Source organism: Mustela nigripes, chromosome 10, assembly GCF_022355385.1.
Source record: "Mustela nigripes isolate SB6536 chromosome 10, MUSNIG.SB6536, whole genome shotgun sequence".
NCBI lineage: Eukaryota > Metazoa > Chordata > Mammalia > Carnivora > Mustelidae > Mustela > Mustela nigripes.
Genome location: NC_081566.1, coordinates 13,440,393 through 13,463,658, shown reverse-complemented (window position 1 = coordinate 13,463,658; position 23,266 = coordinate 13,440,393). Strand labels below are relative to the sequence as shown.

Genomic DNA, 23,266 nt, shown 5'->3' with positions numbered 1-23,266 from the left:
CACTGTGACCATGGTTAGATTACATTCACTTCAATGCTGTGTCCTACTTTCCTACCAAATTTCCTACCAAATGGGAATGATATTAGTACCGTCCTCCTAGGCCTATGAGGATTAGATGGTACAGCATCGAGTGTGCCAAACGTGTTTGGTACTTACCAAACCACCAAATGCTATAGGCCACAATCAGGTAGGGTATGAAGAATGAGGTATTAGTGTGAGATTTGGTGGAAGGTTTAGATTGATTCCTAGAAATGCTACATTCGTGAGTATGCTCCATGAGGGAGAGCAACAGGGTTACGTGACATAAGCCTCAAGATAGTATTTTTGAAAGACTGCTGAATACCAATTTAGTACACGACACATTGCTGAAAAGCAACAGCAAAGCCAAATTACTTTGTAAAATTTGGTTGGGCTTCCAAAGTATTTATGGGAAGTATTTAGAAGGAAGTTGGATTGTCTTTTAGTAATTAAGGGCCTTTAAGTAGGGATTTCTAAAATAATCCCTATCCTCTCCAATAGCAAGTATTTGAGAATCAGGAAAACAGATAAATTTTTTTGTTTAAATGTCATGATTTTCGGGGCACCTGGGTGGCTTGGTCGGTTAAGCTGCTGCCTTTGGCTCAGGTCATGATCCCAGGGTCCTGGGATTGAGCCCCACATCAGGGGGGCTTAGCAGAGAGCCTGCTTCTCCCTCTCCCTCTGCCTGCCGCTCTGCCAACTTGTGCTCTTTATCTCTCTGTTGAATAAATAATTAAAAAAAAAAATCTTAAAATAATAATAATAATAAATAAATAAATAAATAAATGTCATGCTTTTCAACCCAAGACATTCATGTCACAACTGTATATTTTCTTTCTTTTATACTATGCTTGGTATCCTATGGCTAAGATTACAAGCAAAACTTGACAGTGAGCCCTTTCTTCCCTGCTCCATCTTCACTGTCTATTCAGAAGCTATGAGAGCATAAGTAAGTAATAATGTACATGTATATATCTCCTTTAATTTCTCAAATAACATAGGTGCTAGGTCAAACATCAAGCCTATTATTAATGCCTTTCTGTCCCCTTCCTTTGAGAAATAAAAATCTTATATTTGTAGCATCCCCTATAGAAATGCTTAAACACATATGTGTCATGTATATAATTTCACATGTAGAGATATCTTATATAGAACCTCATTTCTTATATAGAATTCTTATATAGAACTACATAGAATTATAGAATTCTTATATAGATTCTTATATAGAATCTCATTTCTTCCAAAGAGATAAAGCAATGAAAAGACAATAAAAAAAGGAAGACCAGAATTGATGTGAAGATACACAAGCAATCGCAGGAAGGAGGATTTTACATGTTAATAATCCCTACTGCTAACAGAGGATCCATTTATGCAAAATATATGCAAACTACATATTATCTAGCAAATCAAACATGGCTACTGGAGAAGTAGACTTAAGAGTTTATTTTTAAAAAACATAGAGTTGACCCTTAAACAACATGGGGGTTAGGGGCACCAATCCCCTACAGCTGAAAATTCATGTATAACTTTTGACTCTCCAAAAACTTAACAACTAATGGCCTACTGTTGACCACAAGCCTCACTGATAACATAGCTGATTGACACATATTTTGTACACTATATGTGTTACACACTATATTCTCAAAATAAAGTAAGCTAGAGAAAAGAAAATGTTACTAAGAAAGTCATAAGGAGGGGCATGCTTGGGTGGCTCAGTGGGTTAAAGCCTTTGCCGTCAGCTCGGTCATGATCTCAGGGTCCTGGGATTAAGCCCCACATTGGGTTCTCTGCTCAGCAGGGAGCCTGCTTCCCACTCTCTCTGCCTGCCTCTCTACCTACTTGTGATTTCTCTCTCTGTCAAATAAATAAATAAAATCTTTAAAAAAAAAAAGGAAAGTCATAAGGAAGAGAAAATACTGTACTTTTACAGTACTATAAAAAAACCATGTATAAATGGACATGTGCAGTTCAAACCCATGTTGTTCAAGGGTCAACTGCAGATTTCTTTTAAAGCTTTTTTAAACTGCTGAAGTAGTACAGGGATGATTTGTCCTTTTTCAGTATTCTATACACAGCAAAAATGTCAATCCCTAACTGAAACATAAAAAACCAACCATAAGGAGATGTGGCATATCAGAATACTTTATATGCTACCAAGAAGATATTTTTTTCATTATCTGAAGGTAAATTAAACGTATGGGCAGTTCATCTATGAAGACAGTTTCTACCAAAACAGTCTTCCACCTACATGCCTTTGAAACCTTTGTGATTTAGAGATCACAAAATTTGGATTTTTCATTACTGTTACAGCCATGGTGAAAATTAACCTTATAAATTTTAAAACTCCAGCTATAATGCAATTTAAGGTAAACATTAATGATTAAAAGATGATCTTTCAACTTTAAAGTTGCTTTCTTCCTCAAATCAAGTTAAGATATCCTGAGTGCCCAAAGGGCAATATTACAGTCATACTATCAACCATTCCTGAAAAAACACCTGTTCTCCCTGCATGCAACATTTTTTCCCGTTAAAAATAAACTTTAAAAAGCAGACCTTCCCAAACCTTCTTCCAAACTGATGATGGCTGCTTGCAGCTGATTTGGACTGACTGCTTCAAGAGACAGGCCCCGACGAGAGGACTCAGGGACGAGTGGTGACAGCAGTGCTTTGCTGGAGTGGCCCAACAAGCAGGCAGTGGCCAGTGTGAGGCTTTGCTGAACAGCTTGCCACTGCCCAGGATCGTTCACTGGTCAACATGTTCAGATCCAGTTAATTGTTAAAATAGGGATCCTTGGAAGGATTTCTCATTAAAAAAGGAAAAAAAAGGTTGCAGCCTCTTTGCATCATTTCAAAGCATGACAAGAATTTGTTCCTGGGTTTGTTAGCATAAGCTGCAGAAAATGCAGAAGAAGATGCAAAAGGGAGGCAGGTGGCATGTTGGAAACCACGGTTATCCGGGAAGAACAGTTAGTAGGGAGAGAAATCAGATGAATTAGTCTTCAAACCCTTTACGATATTAAAGTAGCTGACCATAACATATCCCTAGGGATGTAGCATTCACTATCTGAACAAGTGCAACAGCAAGAATGAAACAAGCAAATGGCATTCGAGATATTATCATGAAAATGTTCAGGGTCAGCTATTTTGATTTCCACATGTTGGCCATGCATTTATCTCTTTAAGCAACAGGGAAAATAATTTGCTTACCAATTACTGTTAAAAGACATAAAAACGTGGCGATGGATGACGTCCCATAAAACATGGTACTGATATTACAAGCCAGCAGATCTGTGTCATTCTGTGTGTTGGGCACTAAAACTGGTGGTAGCAAAAAGCCAACAGCAGTTCCAAGCTGAAAAATAAACAATCCTGTTAATAGCTACTCTTAAAAAGAGAAAAAAAGGACATACTGGCAATTAATACAGCATAGAGAAGACAGCTTATGTATTGACGGTGTAAGATGTACATTCTAAAGCACCATGTTCTAGGGTGCTGGGCTGGCTCAGTTGGAGAAGCATGAGACTCCTGATCTCTGGGTCATGAGTTTGAGCCCCACACTGCATGTAGAGATTACCCAAATAAATAATTATTTTAAAAAACCAACAACACCACGTTCTAATGTTTTGTTGGTTTTTTCCACTACTGTACTGTTAAAGGGTAGTTGCTGACACATGGCTTCCCTATTCAACAAACTCCCACTATTTGAATGATTCTGCTATAAGGATGGGTAAGATACCGTTCTTATACTTTAGATGCTTACAATCAAAAAGAGGAGTAAGAATATGCAGATCAGGGGTGCCTGTGTGGCTCAGTGGGTTAAAGCCTCTGCCTTTGGCTCAGGTCATGATCCCAGGGTCCTGGGATCGAGACCCGCATTGGGCTCTCTGCTCAGTGGGGAGCCTGCTTCCCCCTCTCTCTCTCTGCCTGCCTCTCTGCCTACTTGTGATCTCTGTCTGTCAAATAAATAAATTAAATCTTTAAAAAAAAAAAAGAACATGCAGAGTAAAGTTGAGAAGATGGGTATTGGGTCTTCTCTGAGGGTAAAAGAAAATGTTTTCAATCTAGATAGAGGGATGGTTGTACAATACGGTGAATGTACTAAATGCCACTGCGCTATAATTTAAGATGGTTAATTTTATGTTATGTGAATTTTGCCTTAGTAAGAAAAACACAAGGTTGGATAGGATAATCACAATGAAAGAAATAAAATGAAAGGCGCTCAATAGAAAAAGATAGATTTTTTCAGGGATGGAGATGAGGAGGAAGGGCCCTAGACTGGTTTCCAAAAGGAGGCGGAGAGAGATACTAAGAGTCACCAAACACTTCATTTGCTCCTTTACAAAAAGGAGGATAGAGACCATTAAACAGGTGATTACAAGACAGTGTGGTAAGTACAGTGATGGAGAGGTAGAGGACGCAAAGCCTGCGATGACAGGGGATCTATCATCCCAATGAGAACACTATTCAGAGTGAAAGGGACTAAATGAATAGTTAGCTCTACACCTGGACTATCCCTGGCTAACTGAACACATGGTCACCCTAGCTAAGAAACTACTTTGAAGGACCACTTTGTATAGACTTGGGGTTCAGGAAAACTTTCTGGAGGAGCAAAGATCTGAAAAAGCAACTGGAGTTCGCCACGTGAAATCTGCATGTCCCCAGCCAAGGGAATATCACGTACAAAGGAAGGAGGAGAGCGTGACCTTGTGAGAAGCTGGAAGTCGTGGACAATTTCCCTCAGAGCAGAGAAAGAATGTGGATGTGAGGACTGGGGGGATGTGGAGAGGGGAAGCTGGGAGTTGAGAGGAGGCAGATCCAAAGGGTCTCCCACGGTCTCATTAGAGAGTCTGAATTTTATCCTCCGGGCAACAGAAGCCTCTGCAGAGTAGAAGGGCGTGTCCTGGACAGATCTGCACTTTAGAAAGACCACAGTGGATGGATGTGGAGAGACAGGGAAAGAGGAAAGAGCTGCAGATAGGAAAATCAGCCAGCAATGTCTAAGTAAGGGCTGCCGCTGGCCAAAGCTAAGACAGTGGCAGTAGAAATGCGGAGAAATAAGCAAGGAGATGAGGTAAATTTGGATGGGCGGGGTCACAGGGAGGTATTCAGCTGGCCTGTATCTACATGAGTCTGAAGCTCATCCACTTATTCAACAAATTTTTATGGAGAATCTATAATGTGCTGGGCACTGTGTTAAGTGCTGGTGAGACAACTGTATACATTCAGACCACATGCCTATTTTCATGAAACTTACAATCTAATGGTGGGGATGGGAAATGAGTGGTAACAATTAATATATAAGCATAAATACATCAGACAGTGGTAAGCGCTGTATGGAGCTAGTATAATGATGTGATAAGAGAGTGACTGGGATCCTCAAGAAAGGCCACAAAATGATCATTTAAAATGAATTTAAATGAGAGTTGAGTGACGGTAAGGATGTAATAATGTGATCCTAGGAGGAAGAACATCCCAGGCAGAGAGAATCCTTCTGCAAAGGCCCTCATGCAAAATTCAAGCTTAGTGTTGTTTAAGGAGCCGAAGAAGACATGTTAGTATAAGGTTCTGTAACGCAGAGTGAAGAGTTTAGATTTTAAGTACTATGGGAAATCACTGGTGAGTCCAAAGCAGAGCAAAAGACGACAGGATCTGATCCATGTTTTTAAAGGGTCTCTCAGGTTAGAGACCTGGCAGTAGAGACGGACAGTGAAAAGCCAGGATGCAGGAATCGGACAAACTTGGCTGTGAATGCTGCCACCAGTTAGCTGTGTGGCTTCTGGAAAATAAAGTCATCCCTTCAAGTCTGTTTCTGTATCTATAAAATGGAGAGACTAATGGTTCCTACCTTATATTATTAAATTCAAGGACACAGTGCATGTAAAATACTTAGCATGGTGCCAGGTTCTTGGTGAATGCTCAGTACTGTTGAATATTAATATAAATGATCACTCCATAATTTAGGCTGAAAATGAGGGCCATGAACAGGTGCACAGCTACTGCAGCCTGGGAAGGACGAGAACACGTAGGGAGAATGTGCGAAGAAGGCAGAAAGAAGTGTGCTGAACGTCAGAGGGAAATCTGCCTTGAGAAGACATTTCCATTTATTATCCATAAATAGATAATCCACAGATATGGAGTTAATAATACTTCTGTCATGCTCAATGAAGTATGAATATGGAATATAATTTTGTAAATGAAAAATACTTTAAGAGTTCCTATCTAAACATATGGAAGCAACCAACTAAAATATCAGTTATAAATTATTTTGAATACATAACAACTACAGTTCAAACTACCCTTTCCTTTGCACTTTTAGAGAAAGAAGATAAACATAAAGTAATAAACACGTAGAGCTAGTCTTTTTATGGATTTTAGGTAAATCTTATGTGATCTTGAAACAAATGTTAGATCGGAAGTAAGAGAGTAACATTCTTTTGTTACATAGTATGTAGGAATATAGGCATAGAGAGAGGTGAAGTTCATGGTATATAGGTTTTTAACTACATTCTCCTCAAGCTGAATGAATACTCAACATAATGTACATAAAGTATCACAGGGCTCCATTATGCAAATTTTAAGTGACAATGAAAGAATCAATCTGCAATTACAACACACACACACACCCCATTCTACTTAGTAAAGCTATTGGAATTTAAACCTATTGTGTTAGGTCAGAAGGACTGGAAGCCCTTTAAGGGGAATTGGCAAAATATGCCACCCTTTTAGAATGGGTTCCATGATCTGTGATCTGACTTGCATTTTCTTACTGTTAAAAATTGTAATTGGACTCAGTAATGTTGTGAGAGGTCTTTACCACCGTAACATTTATTTAGCTGTCATTTGTAACTGTTTGTACCAGGCACTCTGCTGATTGCTAACATATGAATTTAAACAGGAAGGGAGCCTGGCTGACTCAGTCGGAAGAGTGTGCAACTCTTGATCTCAGGGTCATGAGTTCCAGCCCCACCTTGGGTGTAGGGAGTACTACAAAAGATAAATAAACTTTAGAAAAATAAATACATAAGTAAAACAAGCCAAAATAAAATAAAACAGGAGCTGTTCACATTGATCACTCAAAAGGAGAAAAACTTCCCGGAATCCAACACCTTCCTTCTACAAGGAATACACTGGGGACAGCAAAAAACCTACTTCAGTCTCACTGATTATTACACTGACAAGTTTTCTATGATGTTAGGGATATATGGGTCAGTTCAGTTATTTTACAGGTAATTCTCAAAGCAAGATGATAAGGTGCTCACTTCAAACTGGTTTCGAAGTTCTGCCCTTACAAATAAATACCCTCTTTAATCCAAGACCCATCTCCTTCCCTGCACTTACACACAACCGCCTCCTGAGGGGCCCATCCATTTGCCTAGCTCACACGGCCTATGCTTAGATCTGGTCCTTTAACGATCCGGTTTTCCTGTGTCACTCTAGTTCTTACCTGATTGCCCAGCACGCCAGTGGCACAAGCTGTGGATACCTCCTTGGGGCCAAACCACACCGAGGCGATGCGGGAGGGCAAGCCGAGGATGAACACCTGGGCCACGGAGCAGAGACACTGGCCCAGCATGGTGACCCAGAAGAGATGCTGCTGGACACTGGCGCACTTGATCCAGGCGCCCAGGCAGTTGAGGCCGGAGCCCAGCAGGGCGGTGAGCCGCAGGCCTCTGGTGTCCAGCAGCCACGTGGCCGGAAAGATGAGGGGCACGTAGGCCAGCATGTACACCATGGACAGCCAGTCGATGTGCAGGGAGGAGACGCCATAGAAGCCCTCAAAGACATTGCTGATGATGCTGTACTGGATCCACTGAAAGGCGTTCACCAGCGAGTACAGGCTGAAGATCAGCAGCACCACAAAGCGCCGCGCAGAGAGCGCCGTCTGGGGCACCCGGGAACCCTCGGCCCCGGGGGTCTCCTCCCCGGGGCCCGTGGGCAGCAGCCGTGTCTGGGTCTCCTCCTCTGGAGCCAGCGGAGTCTGAGGCCCGCCAAGGGACTGAGCGGCGGCCGCGAGGCTGTCCCGAGACACTCCATTCAGGGTCAGGCAGCCGGCTTTGAGCCCGTTCTGCGGCTCGGCGCTTAGCTTTCCGAGGGGCTCGCCCCCCGGGACCAGGAGGTATCCATTCGCGGGCGGGTGCCCGGGTGCCACCGCTGCCCCCTCCTCATCGTCCAGCTGTGCCATGTCCCTGCGCTCCCCCGCGCCGCGGCCCTCCTTCCCCTCCCCGCAGCCCCCCGCCCACGACCCGAGGCCCTCCCGGCACCCCAACCCCAACCCTTTGGACCACCGCTCATGCAACCCTTTTCCCTGGCCGGGTGAGCCTGGGTGCGACCCGCGAAACCCAGCCGGCGCTACGGGAGGCCGCGGGCGAAATAGCTGTCCTCTCGCTCCTCCAGGCCTGCGGTCACCCTGCTCCAGGCCCCGCCCCAAGAGCGTCACCCGACCAATCAGCGGGCGTTTCCCCCCCCCCCGGTGCGAGAGCCAATCGGGGTGCTTCTGTCAGGGATGAGGCGGGAGCAAATTTGCGGGGTGGAGAGTTGGAAGGCGGGACTGGAAGGTTAAGGCCGCGCGTTGTCTGCGGCGGAAAGATGCAGTCGCCGAGAGTAGCCAACGTGGGAAGAGGGCGGGAGGGGATGCGGAGGGGGTGGGGAGGGTGAGCGGGAGGGGAGGGCGGGAGGCGGCCGGGGCACCTGGGCACCTCGGCCCCTCGGAACTGGGAACGAGGGGGCGGGAGAAACGCGGGAGACAAAGAGGTGCGCGTCGCGCTCCTCACCCGGACGGGCTCCGCGAGGGCGGGGGCCACGCGCAGGCCGGGGACGAGTTTGGCCTCGGCCCAGCACAGCTGGCCGTCAGGACCCGACCCCGCCTTTAGAGCAGACAGGTCCCCCCTGCAGAAGTTCGTGCCGCCTCGGCAGAGGAAAAACACCAGAACGCGCTCAGCCCACGCCGATTTCGTCAGCAGTCTGCCCCCGGTGAAGTTGGAATCCCCCGCCCCGCTGATGGCGGAGGCCGGCGGGGCCGACGGGCGGTGCCCGAGCGGACCCTGTGACTGACTCAAGGTTCTCCCTCGCACCCGCTCCCGCAGCTCGGTTTACTGGACGCGCAGGTGCACTGGGCTCCGGGGACTCCAGGTACCAAACTTGTGTGTGTTCCAGGCACTGGTGCCCCGGGGAATCAATAACGCCGGTCCTGCTCTCGAGAGCACGTGTACGCAGCCTTGAGCGTCTTCTAGAGAAAAGGTGCCGCCTGCTGCTACTTAGGAAACTTACTTGGAAAAAAACCGACTCCAAATACTCATTATTAAAGTGAAATTGAAACCCGGAGTATCTAACGATGGATTTAACCTTTAAAAGTGCTTACATTTAGAAGCCTAAAACGCTCTACATCTTTTTAATGCCTCCTAATATTATTGTTTTGGTGATGTATATCCGATAGATGCCTCAGATATATATATCGGATACCGCTCCGTATAGGTGAAATACTACGTAATCCTAAACTTTAAGGAATACGTGCACTTTAAAGTCTTCCTTGGCCACCCTATATAAATTGCCACATGCCCCCCCCTTCCTTAGTCCCCTTCCCTTCTTAATTCTTCTTCTTATTGCTTACTACTATCTAAAATGTCCTGTATTTTACTTTTTTTTTTTTCCTGGTTATTTTCTCCCTCCCCACCAGAAGGTAAGCTCTATGAGGGCAAGTCTGAAAATTTATTGCTATTTCTTAAATGATTGCAGCGAACAAGCATTGAATTATTATTGAATATTTTAAATAATTACTTGCTTTGTAAATGAATCCATTCCTTTTTTTAAAAGCATGCGAATTTCTCCTGCAAATATGATTTTCTAAACATTGATTTAGATAGTATTTCAGAGTATTAAGCTGTATTCTTTGAATGAACAACGAACCAAACGTGGCCTCCAAAGGACTTCATTCAGTCTTAGTTAAGTTTATTTTATGGGTCTCTGAAAAAGATACTAATTGCATTGCTCAATATACAGCACACGTATTATTCAACATTCAGAGGGATTTTTTAAATAGTTCATGTAGCGTGAAACTTTCTACATAGTTCACAGAAAAGCTGTTTAGAAGGGGAATCCAGTGGGTACAATTTTAAATGGCCTTTCTTCGCTTGCCCTGTCATACCTCCATTCCAGATAGTCACAGGGATCATTCAGATCTCTGCAAACCTCCCACCCCCTTCCTGAAAGAAGAAACTGGCAGGTTATATTAGGTTCATTTCCCCATTAGCCAGTGTGTGTTGGCGACTGTCTTCTATTATATCTGAACATAACTTCCCTCTCTGCACAGAGGCAGCTTCCTGAATGTACTTCTGCAAGGCCATTCTTCCTGATTGTGTAGGCTTCTTCTTTTTGTCTAGAGATAATGTGCCTTCTCTAGTCCTTAGCAAGAAAGATGGGATTGAGAGCCCTCTGGGTATCCTGGATAACAGTCCATATCTAATTTCCCTACACATTTTCACCAGCTGGTACCTATTCTGTGCTTGTCCACTTTGTCACTTGCCTTCCCTGCCTATGCCACAGTTCTGTGTCTGATTCTGTCACCACTTACGTGGAGCGTAGCATGAAAGGAGTTTAGAGTAGTGGAGAAGAGCATATCTAGAGACAGGTTACCTGAATTTGATTCCCCACTTTAGTACTCTCTAGCTGCCCAACCTTGGGCAAGTTGCTTAGCTGTTTCATAATAGTACATTGCTATTGTGAGGAATAAATGAGTGAATGGTGCCTGGCACATGGTCCGGGCATTCTTAAGATAGCTTATATAGGGGTTAGGGTCCAGGCTCCAGATCCAATTGGCCTGGATTCAAATCCTAGTTCTTTCACTTACCAGCTGCATGACTTTGAATCAGTACTCTGTGCCTCAGTTTCTGCAGCTAGAAAACAGAGACAATATTCTTCATGAAATTATTGTGAGAAATAAATGGCTAGTAAGTACAAAGTGTTTAAATAGTGCCTGACCTCTGAACTATAGTAATCAGTAATATACTCCGTAAATGTTACTTAAAGCCATTGTCCATCAATTCATGTCTGTCCTCAGTTCTGTCTTGTTCTCATGTTATCTTATATTTGACCCCATCCTGCCTATTGAAGCTTGCTTGCATTGTCCTGGAGTTACTCCAAGCTCTCTCAGAGTGAAATTATGATTGTAGAGCCCTTCCCAGAGAGTACTCTGAGGATGCCCTGAAAGGGCAACATATGGTGACGTATACTAACGACCCTTGGCCTAGCAAGAGGCAGATTTCTTATCAGAGGTGGTCAGCAGTTGAACAGATGATATCCAGACAACAGATGTTATCTGTGTTGGATCAGGTGTGTTATGGATAGGATGCCTGAGTCCCATAGAAAATTGAACAATGTGGGGCACCTGGCTGGTGCATTCCGTTGAGCATCTGACTCTTGGTTTCAGCTCATGTCGTGATCTTGGGGCCATGAGATCAAGCCCTGCTTGGGGCTCCACACCCAGACTCAGTGGGGAGTCTGCTTGAGGATTCTCTCTTCCTCTCCCACTGCCTCTCCCCCCTCAAATTAATAGATCTTTAAAAAAGAAAAGAAAGAAAATTCAACTCTGTGAGATTTAAGATTCTGACTCTAAGTTTCTATGATATATGTAAAATAAGATATTTCCAAAGAAAGGATTAGATGAAATTCATATGCTTCATTTGACAAAGTTCCATAAGGAAATAATGGAGTACAGAAAGGGGAAAACTCAGCAGTATCCCTTTGTAGTACTTCAATACTACTTCAATAGTAGATATTTATTAACCAGTTTAGGTATGAATCATACTTTATGTCATATGTTTGGAGGTATAAACCATAAACCTTTCCCTGCCAGAGAGGACAGTACTGGGAGCATCACTTGGCTGGGAGTTGAGAGGAGGCCGAGCTGCATTATGGGTGTGGAATGCCACATCTGAGAGAGATTTGAATAAGTAACAGTTCAGCAATATGATATCTGGATGGCATCCAGGAACCAAGGTCCAAGATGCTATCAAGAGTGATGTGGCTGTTCCCGAGCAAAGGTTTCCTGCAACCTAAGAGGATAAGATGCAAACCAGAACCATGCTACTAGATGTAGAATCCACCGTGTTTCTTGGGGAAGGGGGTAGACTTTAGCAACTTGACTTCAGCTTCCACCACTATTACTGTGCTCTGTCCACCTGAGTGGCCAGATCTCTGCTGTTGTAGAGATTCAGTTGGGGAATAGAGGAATAGAGGAGGCTGGAAATCAGAATCCTCCCTGTGTGTGTGTCTAACATTCATAGAAAATAATCACAGGGTTTTCCCTTCTGTGTATTTTTGTCTTGCTTCTTGAGTTCTTACAAAGAAACCAAATGGAAGGGATGGGGTGGGGGACTGAAAGTTCCAATGCTTTCATCAATTGGTTGGTTCCTCTGGCAACCAACCCATCCCTAGGTACATTCCAAAAGTCATTTCATTAATAGTGCAAGGAAATCATCCCAGGAAAGTCCCAAGGTTTGAGAAGCTCTGTGCAAGAAACTTTTTTGAGAAAACCAGTTGTATTGTTCTTACTATAAATTACAAAAACACATGAGCATGGTAGTTGGTACGTATTGGCAAGACCAATTCCTGATTCCCAGGCCTGGGAGTGTGAGGGTGCTAATAGAGTATGCAGACTGGAGGCCATACCAACAACAGAGGAGGACTAGCACAAGGAAGAGGAAATCACACCGTATCAGTCCTCTCCAGACCTCTAATATGCCACGTTTGTGTTTATCATGCAATCTGACTCATGATCTCTCCATCTTCCCTTAATTTAGCGAGATCCCACCCATTCTCTATGGTCCAGGTCAACTTCATTCCCACTCCCTTCCTAAGTCTATCTCTATGATTGGAGCCCCAAGAGCTATCATTCCTCTTCTGACTATTAACACCCTTGGAGCTACTCACGGAACATTGCCTCGTGGCTACATTTGTACATTTTGTCCCTTAACTAGATTTGAGCGTCCTGAAGCCAGGGACTGGATTTTACTTTATAACACCATCAGTACCTAAATAAAATTTTTACTTGGCAGTGTAGGGGCCCAGGGCAGGTTGCCCCCCAAATGTGCCATAATGGCATGTTGATTACTTTGAATTAAAGCTACTGAAGGAACAGCCAGTGCAAGGACACTTTGAAAAATGGGAAATAAATCTCCTTTGTGGAAGGTACCCTCGCCGTTCCAGGAGGTAGAGAGATGGGGAATCCTTATCACCAGAAATACAGAATTTAGAGCCTAAGAAGGCCATATAAACCCTGTTACTTTTTACTCATTTACCACCTCAGCCCACATTCTGTTTAGAATATCTTTCGAATTGAGGCTCCTGACCCTAAGTTTTCCTTTTCCTGTCTACTCCTCACAAATTTATTGTCTCTTTGACGAAGAAGTATAAAAACTTCTTGCTGTGGTCATTTCCGCAGGTTTCAGTTTCCTTAGGTCTCAAGGTCATTACCCTCCATGTGTACATAATTAAAATTGGAGGTTTTTTTCTTCTCCTGTTAATCTGTCTCATGTATATTTCATTTTTAGACCAGATGAAAAAAACTTGAAGATTACAGAAAAATTTTTACTCCTGGACAACAGTTCATTTCATACAGAGTCACTGGCATCTAACACAACAAATGCTTTTAGGTGACAGTGACTACTAGGAAAATGGTCACCTCCATTATTGCAAAATTGTAAAATTTAATTTATATCAGAAGTTAAATCAGGCCCTTTCTCCCTCTGAAATGTAAATAAACACACTTTATTTATTTATTTTTATTTTATTTAAAATTTATTAGCCAACATCATTAGCTTCAGATGTTGCATTCAATAATTCCTCAGTTGCATATAACACCCAGCACTCATCACATCATGTGCCCTACTTGATGCCCATCACCCAGTTACCCCATCGCCCTCCACACCTCCCCTCCAGCAACCCTCAGTTTGTTTCGTATAGTTAAGAGTCTCTTGTGGTTTTTCTTCCTCTCTGATGACTTCCCCCTCAGTTTTCCCTCCCTTCCTCTATGATCCTCCACACTATTTCTTATATTCTACTTATGAGTGAAACCAAATGATATATTGTCTTTCTCTGATTGACTTATTTCGCTCAGCATATATCCTCCAGTTCCATCCACACTGAAGTAAAGGGTAAGTATTCATCCTTTCTGATGGCTGAGTAATAGTCCATTGTATAAATATACCACATCTTCTTTATCTATTCATCTGTCCTTGGACATCTGGGCTCTTTCCACAGTTTGGCTATTGTGGACATTGTTGCGATAAACATTGGGGTGCATGTGCTCCTTCGGATCACTACATTTGTATCTTTGGAGTAAATGCCTACCAGTGCAGTTTCTGGGTTATAGGGTAGCCCTATTTTTAACTTCTTGAGGAAACTGTACTGTTTTCCACAGGGGCTGCATGGACTTGCATTCTCATCAACAGTGTAAGAAGATTTCCCTTACTCTGCATCCTTGCCAACATTTGTTGTTGCCTGACTTGTTAATTTCAGCCATCCTAACTGGTGTAAGGTGGTATCTCATTGTGGTTTTGATTTATATTTCCCTCATGGCAAGTGACGTGGAGCATTTTTTCAATGTGTCTGCTGCCATTTTTATGTCTTCTTTGGAGAAGTGTCTGTTCATGTCTTCTGCCTATTTCCTGACTGGGTTATTTAGTTTTTGGGTGTTGAGTTTGATTAGTACTTTATAGATCTTTAATGATTTTCTTTTCTTTTTTCTTTCTTCCTTCCTTCCTTCCTTTCTTTTTTTTTTTTTTTTTTCAAGCTTTTATTTATTTAGTTATTTGTCAGAGAGAGGAGAGAGAATGAGAGACAGAGCACAGCATGGAGAGTGGCAGACAGAGGGAGAGCAGGCTTCCCACTGAGCAAGGAGCCACATGTGGGACTCGAACCCAGAATCCTGGGATCACCACCGAGCTGAAGACAGACACTTAACCAACTGAGCCACAGAGGCATCCCAAATGCTTTATAGATCTTGAATACTAGCCCTTTATCTGAAATGTCGTTTGAAATATCTTCTCCCATTTCATAGGTTGCCTTTTAGTTTTGTTGACTATTTCCTTTGCTGTGCAAAAGCTTTTTATCTTGAAGTCCCAATAGTTCATTTTCGCTTTTGTTTCCCTTTTCTTTGGAGACATGTCTAGCAAGAAGTTGCTGTGGCTGAGGTTGAAGAGGTTGCTGCCTGTGTTCTCTAAGATTTTGATGTATTCTTTTCTCACATTTAGGACTTTGATGCATTTTGAGCATTTATTTGTGTATGGTGTAAGAAAATGGTCCAGTTTCTTCTACATGTGGTTGTCCAGTTTTCCCAGCGCCAATTGTTGAAGAGACTGTCCTTTTTTCATTGGATGTTCTTTCCTGCTTTGTTGTAGATTAGTTGACCATAGAGTTGAGGGTCCATTTCTGGGTTCTGTTCTGTTCCACTAATCTACTTGTTGGTTTTTGTGCCAGTACCATACTGTCTTGTTGATCACAGCTTTGTAATAGAGCTTGAAGTCAGGCATTGTGAAGCCACCAGCTTTGTTTTTCTTTTTCATTAGTCTTCCAGCTATTTGGGGTCCTTTCTAGTTCCATACAAATTTTAGGACTAATTGTTCCAGTTCTGTGAAAAATGTCAATGGTATTTTGATAGAAATTGCATTGAATGTGTATATTGCTCTGGGCAGCAAAGACATTTGAACAATATTTATTCTTCTAATCCATGAGCATGGAATTTGTGTCTTCCTCAATTTCTTTCATAAGTGTTTTATAGTTTTTAGAGTACAGACCCTTTACCTCTTTGGTTAGGCTTATTCCTAGGTATCTTACAGTTTTTGGTGCAAATGTACATAGGATCGACTCCTTAATTTCTGATTCTTCTGTGTTAGTGTATAGAAATGTTCTGATTCTTTATTGTTAGTGTATATGTATACAACTCATTTCTTTTTTTAATTTAAATTCAATTAACCAATATACAATAGGAGTTTCAGATGTAGTGTTCAGTATTTCATCAGTTGTGTATAACACTGTGCTCATCATATCATGTGCCCTCCTTAATGCCCACCATCCAGTTACCCCATCCCTCCAAAATGCAACTGCTTTCTGTGATTAATTTTATGTCCTGCTATGTTGCTGAATTCCTGTATGACTTCTAGCACTTTTGTGGTGGAGTCTTTGGGGTTTTCCACATAAAGTGTCATGTCATCTGCAAAGAGAGAGACTTTGACTTCTTCTTTGCCACATTGAATGCCTTTTATTTCTTTTTGTTGTCTCATTGCTGAGACTGGGACTTCTACTATGTTGAACATCAGTGGTGAGAGGGCATCCCTGACCTTAGGGGAAAAACTCACAGGTTTTTGCTTTTGAGAATGATATTCACTATGGGTTTTTTGTAGATGGCTTTTATGATACTGAGGTATATTGCCTTTATCCCTATACTGTGGAGAGTTTTAATCAAGAAAGATTGCTGTATTTTGTCAAATACTTTTTTTGCATCAATTGAGAGGATCTTAGGGTTCTTGTCCTTTTTTTTCTTAATGTGATGTATCATGTTGATTGATTTGCAAATATTGAACCACATTTACAGCCCAGGAATAAATTCCACTTGGTAGTGGTGAATAATCCTTTTAATGTACTGTTGGATCCTATTGGCTATTATTTTCATGAAAATTTTGGCATCCATGTTCATCAGTGATATTGGTCTGTAATTATCCTTTCTGGTGGGGTCTTTGTCTGGTTTTGGGTTCAAGGTAATGCTGGTCTCATAGAACGAGTCTGGGCATTTTCCTTTCCTTTCTTTCGTTCTTTCTTTTCTTTTTTTTTTTTTTTAACAGTTTCAGAAGAATAGGTATTAGTTCTTTAAATGTTTGGTAGAAATCCCCTGGGAAGCCACCCAGCCCTGGGCTCTTATTTGTTGGAGATATTTGATTACTGCTTCAATTTCCTTGCTGGTTATGGGTGTGTTGGGTTTTCTATTTCTTCCTGTTTCCGTTTGGTAATTTTTTTTTTTTTTTTACTTATAACCCCCTCCGTTTGGTAATTTATAAGCTTCTAGAAGTGCATCCATTTCTTCCAGATTGCCTATTTTGTTGGCATATAGTTGCTCATAGAATGTTCTTAAAATTGTTTGTATATCCTTGTTGTTATTCATGATCTCTCCTCTTTCATTTGTGATTTTATTAATTTGGGTCCTTCTTTCTTTTTGATAAGTCTAGTTAGGCATTTATCAATCTTATTCTTTCAAAGGACCAGCTTCTACTTTCATTGATCTGTTCCACTGTTCTTTTGGTTTCTCTTCCATTGATTTCTGCTCTAATCTTTATTATTTCTCTTCTCTTGCTAGGTTTAGGTTTTATTAACTATTCTTTCTCCAGCTCCTTTAGGTGGAGGTTAGCTTGTGTATTTAAGACTTTCCTAATTTTTTGAGAAAGGCTTGTGTTGCTGTGTACTTCCCTCTTGGGAATGCCTTTGCTGTATCCCGAAGGTTTTGAACAATTGTGTTTTCATTTTCATTTGTTTACATGAATTTTTTAAACTTTTCTTTAATTTCCTGGTTGACCCATTCATTCTTTAGTAGGATGCTCTTTAACCTCCAAGTATTTGAGTTCCTTCTAAATTTCCTCTTGGGATTGAGTTCCATTTCCAGAGCATTGTGGTCTAAAAATATGCAGGGAATAATTCCAGTCCTTGGTACTTGGTGAGACCTGATTTGTGACCCACTATGCAATCTATTCTGGAGAATGTTCCATGTGCACTTGAGAAGAATGTGTATTCTGTTGCTTTAAATTGGAATGGTCTATATATATCTGTGAAGTCCATCTGGTCCAGTGTGTCATTCAAAGCCATTTTTTCCTTGTTGATCTCCTGCTTAGATTATCTGTCCATTGCTGTGAATGGGTGTTAAAGTCTCCAATATTATTGTATTATCAATGTGTTTCTTCAATTTTATTATTAATTGGTTTATATAGTTGGCTGTTCCCAAGTTAGGAGCATAAATATTTATAATTGTTAGATCTTCTTGTTGGATAGACCCTGTAAGTATGGGGTCAATCCATACTAGAGTCTTTGGTTTAAAATCCAATTTGTTTGATATAAGGATTGCTACCCCAGCTTTTCTTGGATATCCATTAAAATGATTAATTGTCCTCCACTCCCCTCACTTTTCAACCTGGAGGTGACTTTGGGTCTAAAATGAGTCTCTTATAGACAGCATATTGATGGGTCTTGCTTTTTTTATCCAGTCTGATACCCTGTGTCTTTTGATTGGAGCATTTAGCCCATTTACATTCTGAATAACTATTGAAAGATATAAATTTAGTGCCACTGCCCTATCTATAAAGTCACTGTTTCTGTATATTGTCTCTATTCCTTTGTGGTATATGTTCCTTTTAGGCTCTCTCTTTGTTTACAGGATCCCCTTTAATATTTCTTGCAGGGCTGGTTTAGTGATCACACATTCTTTTAGTTTCTGTTTGTCCTGGAAGCTCTTAATCTCTCCCATTCTGAATGACTGCCTTGCTGGATAAAGTATTCTCAGCTGCATGTTTTTCTCATTTAGTATCCTGAATATATCACACCAGCCCTTTCTGGCCTGCCACGTCTCTGTGGATAGGTCTGCTGCCAGTCTAATGTTCCTACCCTCGAGCTTTTGTTTCAGGCTACCCTCAGGATTTTCTCTTTGTCTCTGAAATTGGCAAGCTTCATTGTTATTTGTTGAGATGTTGATCTATTTTTATTGATTTTTGAGGGGGGCTCTCTGTACCTCGTGGACTTGAATGCCTGTTTCCTTCTGCAGATTAGGTTAGTTCTCAGCTATAATTTACTCAAATATTACCTTGTGTCCCTCTCTTTCTTCTTCCTCTGGGACCCAATTCTAATACTGTTTTTGTTTTGTTTTATTTTTTGTTTTTGTTTTGTTTTTTAAAGATTTTATTTATTTGACAGAGAGAAACACAGCGAGAGAGGGAACAGAAGCAGGGAGACTTGGAGAGGGAGAAGCAGGTTTCCCACTGAGCGGGGAGCCCGATGCAGGGCTGGATCCCAGGACCCTGGGATCATGACCCGAGCCAAAGTAGACACCCAATGACTGAGCCACCCAGGTGCCCCCTAATATTGTTTCATTTTATGGTATTGCTGATTTCCTGAAGCCTCCCCTCATGGTCCATTAATTGTTTTTCCTCTCTTTTCCTCAGCTTCCTTGCTTTTCATCAATTTGTCTCCTGTATCAGTGACTCTCTCTTCTGCCTCATTTACCCTAACTGTTAGACCATCCATTTTAGACTGCATCTCAGTTAAAGCATTTTAAAATTTCAGCTTGATTAGATTTTATTTCTGCACTAAGAGATTCTCTAGTGTATTCCATGCTTTTTTCAAGCCCAGCTAGTAACCTTATAATCGTTATTCTGAATTCAGTTTCTGACATTTTACTTATATCCATATCAATTAGATCTTTGGAAGAGAGTATTACCTCTGGTTCCTTCCTTTGCTGTCAACGTCTCCTTCTAATCATTTTGTCCAGACAAGAATAGATGACAAAGAGTACAAAGTCAAAAATATCAACCACAACCCCAGCGAAATACACACTAGACAAATCTGAAGAGGTCAGAACCAAAAAAAGAAAGGAAAAAAAAAAGGTTAAAAAAAAAGTAAAAAAGAGAGAATATAATCTCACAGGTGGACAAAATAGGGTGATCCACTTTGTCCTGAGTGTATTTTGGTCTGTTTGTTAGAAGACACTAAATTCCAAAATTATAAAGAAAGAAAAACTTATATATATATATATATATGTGTGTGTGTGTGTGTGTGTGTGTGTATATCCATATCTATATATATCTATGTCTAATTTACATATAATTGAATACAGTGAAAGGGAGCCAGAAATGAAGAGTATATCTATAAAATGTAAATGTAAACAATGAAAATTTTAAAAGTCTTAAAAACAATTGATAAAATAAGAAACTAGTTAAATAGGGAAAAAAAGGAACTGAATTGAAAGACTAAAGACTCATGAGAAAAAGCCCTTGAATTCCACCTACTACTTTCCTCTAGCACAGGAGTTTTTCAGTCCGGAGTGATCAGTAAACAGATCTTCACCTGATGTTCCTGCTGGTCTTCTAGGGGACCCGCCTGCTGCACTGACTCTCAGGTGTCTTTTCCTGGGTGGAGTTGCATTGCCCCTTGCCGGGCTGCCTTGGATTTCTCTATGTGACTTTTGTTCCCTGAAGGTTTCCACACCCCACTCCCCCACAGCTCTAGAGGATTTTTTTTAAAAAGTGAAAGTGGTGGCACCCCATCTCCAGTCCCAGAAGTGAATGATCGCTGCCCCCTCTCTTCAGTGCCCCGTCAGGGAAAGGCAGTCAGTCCCTTTTGTGTGGACCACGCCGCAGGCCTGTGGTGCATATCCGCAGGGATCCTCCCAGGTAGGGGAGCAGGGTCTTACTGGGACCCTGGGGGTCACAAGGCCTCTACTTGGGAAGCTGTTGCCTGATCCTACACACACCTGCGCTGCTCCTCTGGAAGGAACAGGGTCCCCCAGGGGGTGTTGCTTGCTGGCCCCTCCTTGGAGAGCGGTCTCCCGATCACGTCCGAGTTCCTGGTTAATGGCCACCCCTAGCTGAGAGGCCACTGTGGGCCTCACTAATTGTAGCCAGTTTCCTCACTCTAATGCTTGGGAACTCTGTGACATTCAGGCCCCCCTGTTCTTTCTGTGGCCCTGGGGATCCTAAGACCACACTGTCGTACCGAGGATTCCTCCCCACTTTGCTACCTGAGTACCTTTCAGGCAGGGACATCTCTCACAGGAGCAGACCTCTAAGAGTTCCAATTTTGCACTCTGGGGCTATACCACTTTCCAGTAGCTGGCTTACAGAGGCTCCCACCTCCCGCCATTTAATTTCTGATATATCCCCTCCGATTCACATCTCTGTACCCTACCTTGCAAAAAGTGGTCACTTTTCTATTTATAGAATTGCAGCAATTCTTTTCTTAGATCTGGTTGAGTTCACAGGTGTTCAGACTGATTTGACAGATAACTAGCTGAATTCAAGAGACCGGATGAAACACGGGTCCCCTGTTCTTTCGTCATCTTCCCTTTCCCTCCTAAACATGCTTTAAATTCAATTTCACATATTTGGCCATGATTGTGCATGCCTGGTATTTTATCTTATAACCTTAGTGTAGGAATGAAGTAAGACCTTGGTAAGGTTTGAAGTGAGTAGCTATCAGGGAGAGGAAAATTTCCCCTTCCCCTCTTAGTTCAGAATAGTAAAATATTAAGACAACATAAGACAGTTAAGAGGAGAAAACATTAATTAATGTACACATGGGGAATCCACGTAAACATAAGAGATTTCAAAGACAGACAAACTGAGGCATATATGTCATCCTGAATTAAGGAGAAGTGGGGAGGGGTCTAGTAATTCAAAAGAAAGGAAATAATTCACAGGAAGATGAAACAGAGCAAATGTCTGGTGAACAGATGTTTTCTGGGCCATACAGAAATAATGGGACACGGGAATTTTAATAAACACACTTAGCTAGGTTCCTCCCTCTTTGCTACACCTAGTTCCATGTTATAATGTAGTTGTCAATGGTGACTGTTCCCTTTCTGGAGCAGGTCCTCTACCTAAATTCTTTTAGAAAGTTAGGGGTGTGAAAATGAGTAAAAAGGAAACCTCAGGGCGCCTGGGTGGCTCAGTTGGTTGAGCGACTGCCTTCAGCTTGGGTCGTGATCCTGGAGTCCCGGGATCAAGTCCCTCATCAGGCTCCCTGCACAGTTGGGAGTCTGCTTCTCCCTCTAACCCTCCCTCTTCTCATTCTCTCTCTCTCAAATAAATACATAAAATCTTTAAAAAAAAAAAAAAAAAAAAGGAAACCTCATTTCAAATGGAGTCTGGAAGCTCTCATGGGGGTGGCGGAGGGGTGGGGGCCCTCTCACATCCTTACAGCCTGCATAAGCAGTAGGGACAAAAGAAGAAAAGAATCACCTTGACAAGGGAGGACATCTTCCACCTAGGTATTTATCTCTTGGTTTTAAGACAAAGAAGAAAGATCCCTCTGTGCCCCAGCAACAACATGCTAATCACTGCTTCCAGCCAGTGAGAGACTTCCACAACCCCAAACTCTATTTCTTCTCCAATGAACTTTTGTTCAAAACAACCCTCCCCGATTTCCTTCTAAAACCTAATAAAAGCTAACCTTCCCTTTGTTTCTTTGGACTTGCCTAGGGTTCACCATAGCTTGCTTGCCCTGAATTGCAATTCCTCTGCTATTTCCAAATAAAGGAACTGGCCATTTTATTTGTAAGGTTGGCAGGGGGAAGGTCAAAGGTTCTTCCTGTGCCTTTTAGGTCTTGATTGTTTTGAACTCAAATTAATCCACATGCCAAAGCAGCACATCCTGGGGTGGCCTGCCCTGAACCTCAACAGCTTCTTCCTCTAAGGCTTTCTTAGAAGTTTCACATATTAAATGCTGAGCTGGTGGTTGTGGAGAGTTAGTAGCTGAGTGGCAAGAAATCCATAAAGGGAGGGAACAACATAAATTAGAATAAGGACAAACAATAGAAAGAACAGGGGCACCTGGTTGACTCAGTGGGTTAAGCCTCTGCCTTTGGTTCAGGTCATGATCTCAAGGTCCCAGGATCAAGCCCCGCATCCAGCTCTCTGCTCAGCAAGGAGCCTGCTTTCCCCCACCCCCCATCTGCTGCTCTGCCTACTTGTGATATTTCTCTCTGTCAAATAAATAAAAAAAATCTTTTTTTTTTTTAAGATTTTTATTTATTTATTTGATAGAGAGAGATCACAAGTAGGCAGAGAGGCAGGCAGAGAGAGGGGGGGAAGCAGGCACCCCGCTGATCAGAGAGCCCGATGCGGGGCTCAATCCCAGGACCCTGAGATTATGACCTGAGCTGAAGGCAGAGGCTTAAACCACTGAGCCACCCAGGCGCCCCATAAATAAATAAAATCTTAAAAAAAAAAAATAGAAAAGAACAAATTGGAGCACATTACCCATACCCCCATTAGACCTGTCTCCTACTCCTGGGAGTAGGTTGGTCCCTTATAGTGGGTAAACTTAATTTATCTGAAGAAAATTACTAATGCTTTCTTTTAACAGATTTGTTAGACATAGAAGTGACATTTTTCACCCATGATTACAAGTTCCTCCCTGTTGAGCTAAAGAGATACAGTTTGGGTTGGCAGGTTTCACTCCCCTACAGTCCTCCTTCAAAATTCCCCCAAGAAGTTTCATTGTC

General features: G+C 42.1%; 2 protein-coding genes across 17 annotated transcripts in view; one reads left to right on the top strand and one right to left on the bottom strand.

Moving 5' to 3' along the window:
- The window catches only part of FLVCR1 (FLVCR choline and heme transporter 1), a 37,766-nt gene extending 29,334 nt beyond the window's left edge, over positions 1–8,432 (bottom strand). For both annotated transcript variants that reach the window (XR_009406572.1, XM_059412659.1), the window contains exons 1-2: positions 7,463–8,432; positions 3,226–3,370 (exon numbers count right to left, since the gene is read on the bottom strand). Coding sequence is in view for 1 of the 2 variants with exons in the window: in XM_059412659.1 (XP_059268642.1) it covers positions 3,226–3,370; positions 7,463–8,200 (883 nt within the window). In the remaining variant the exon portion in view is untranslated. The remainder of the gene's footprint in view (positions 1–3,225; positions 3,371–7,462) is intronic.
- A 237-nt stretch (positions 8,433–8,669) lies between these two features.
- SPATA45 (spermatogenesis associated 45) overlaps positions 8,670–23,266 on the top strand; it is a 37,982-nt gene continuing 23,385 nt past the window's right edge. For 6 of the 15 annotated variants that reach the window (XM_059412655.1, XM_059412654.1, XM_059412650.1 and 3 more), the window contains exon 1: positions 8,672–9,147. The gene's annotated coding sequence lies outside the window, so the exon portion shown is untranslated. Of the gene's footprint in view, positions 9,148–23,266 lie in introns of all 15 variants that reach the window. The other 9 variants (XM_059412653.1, XM_059412657.1, XM_059412645.1 and 6 more) reach the window with 3 other exon arrangements.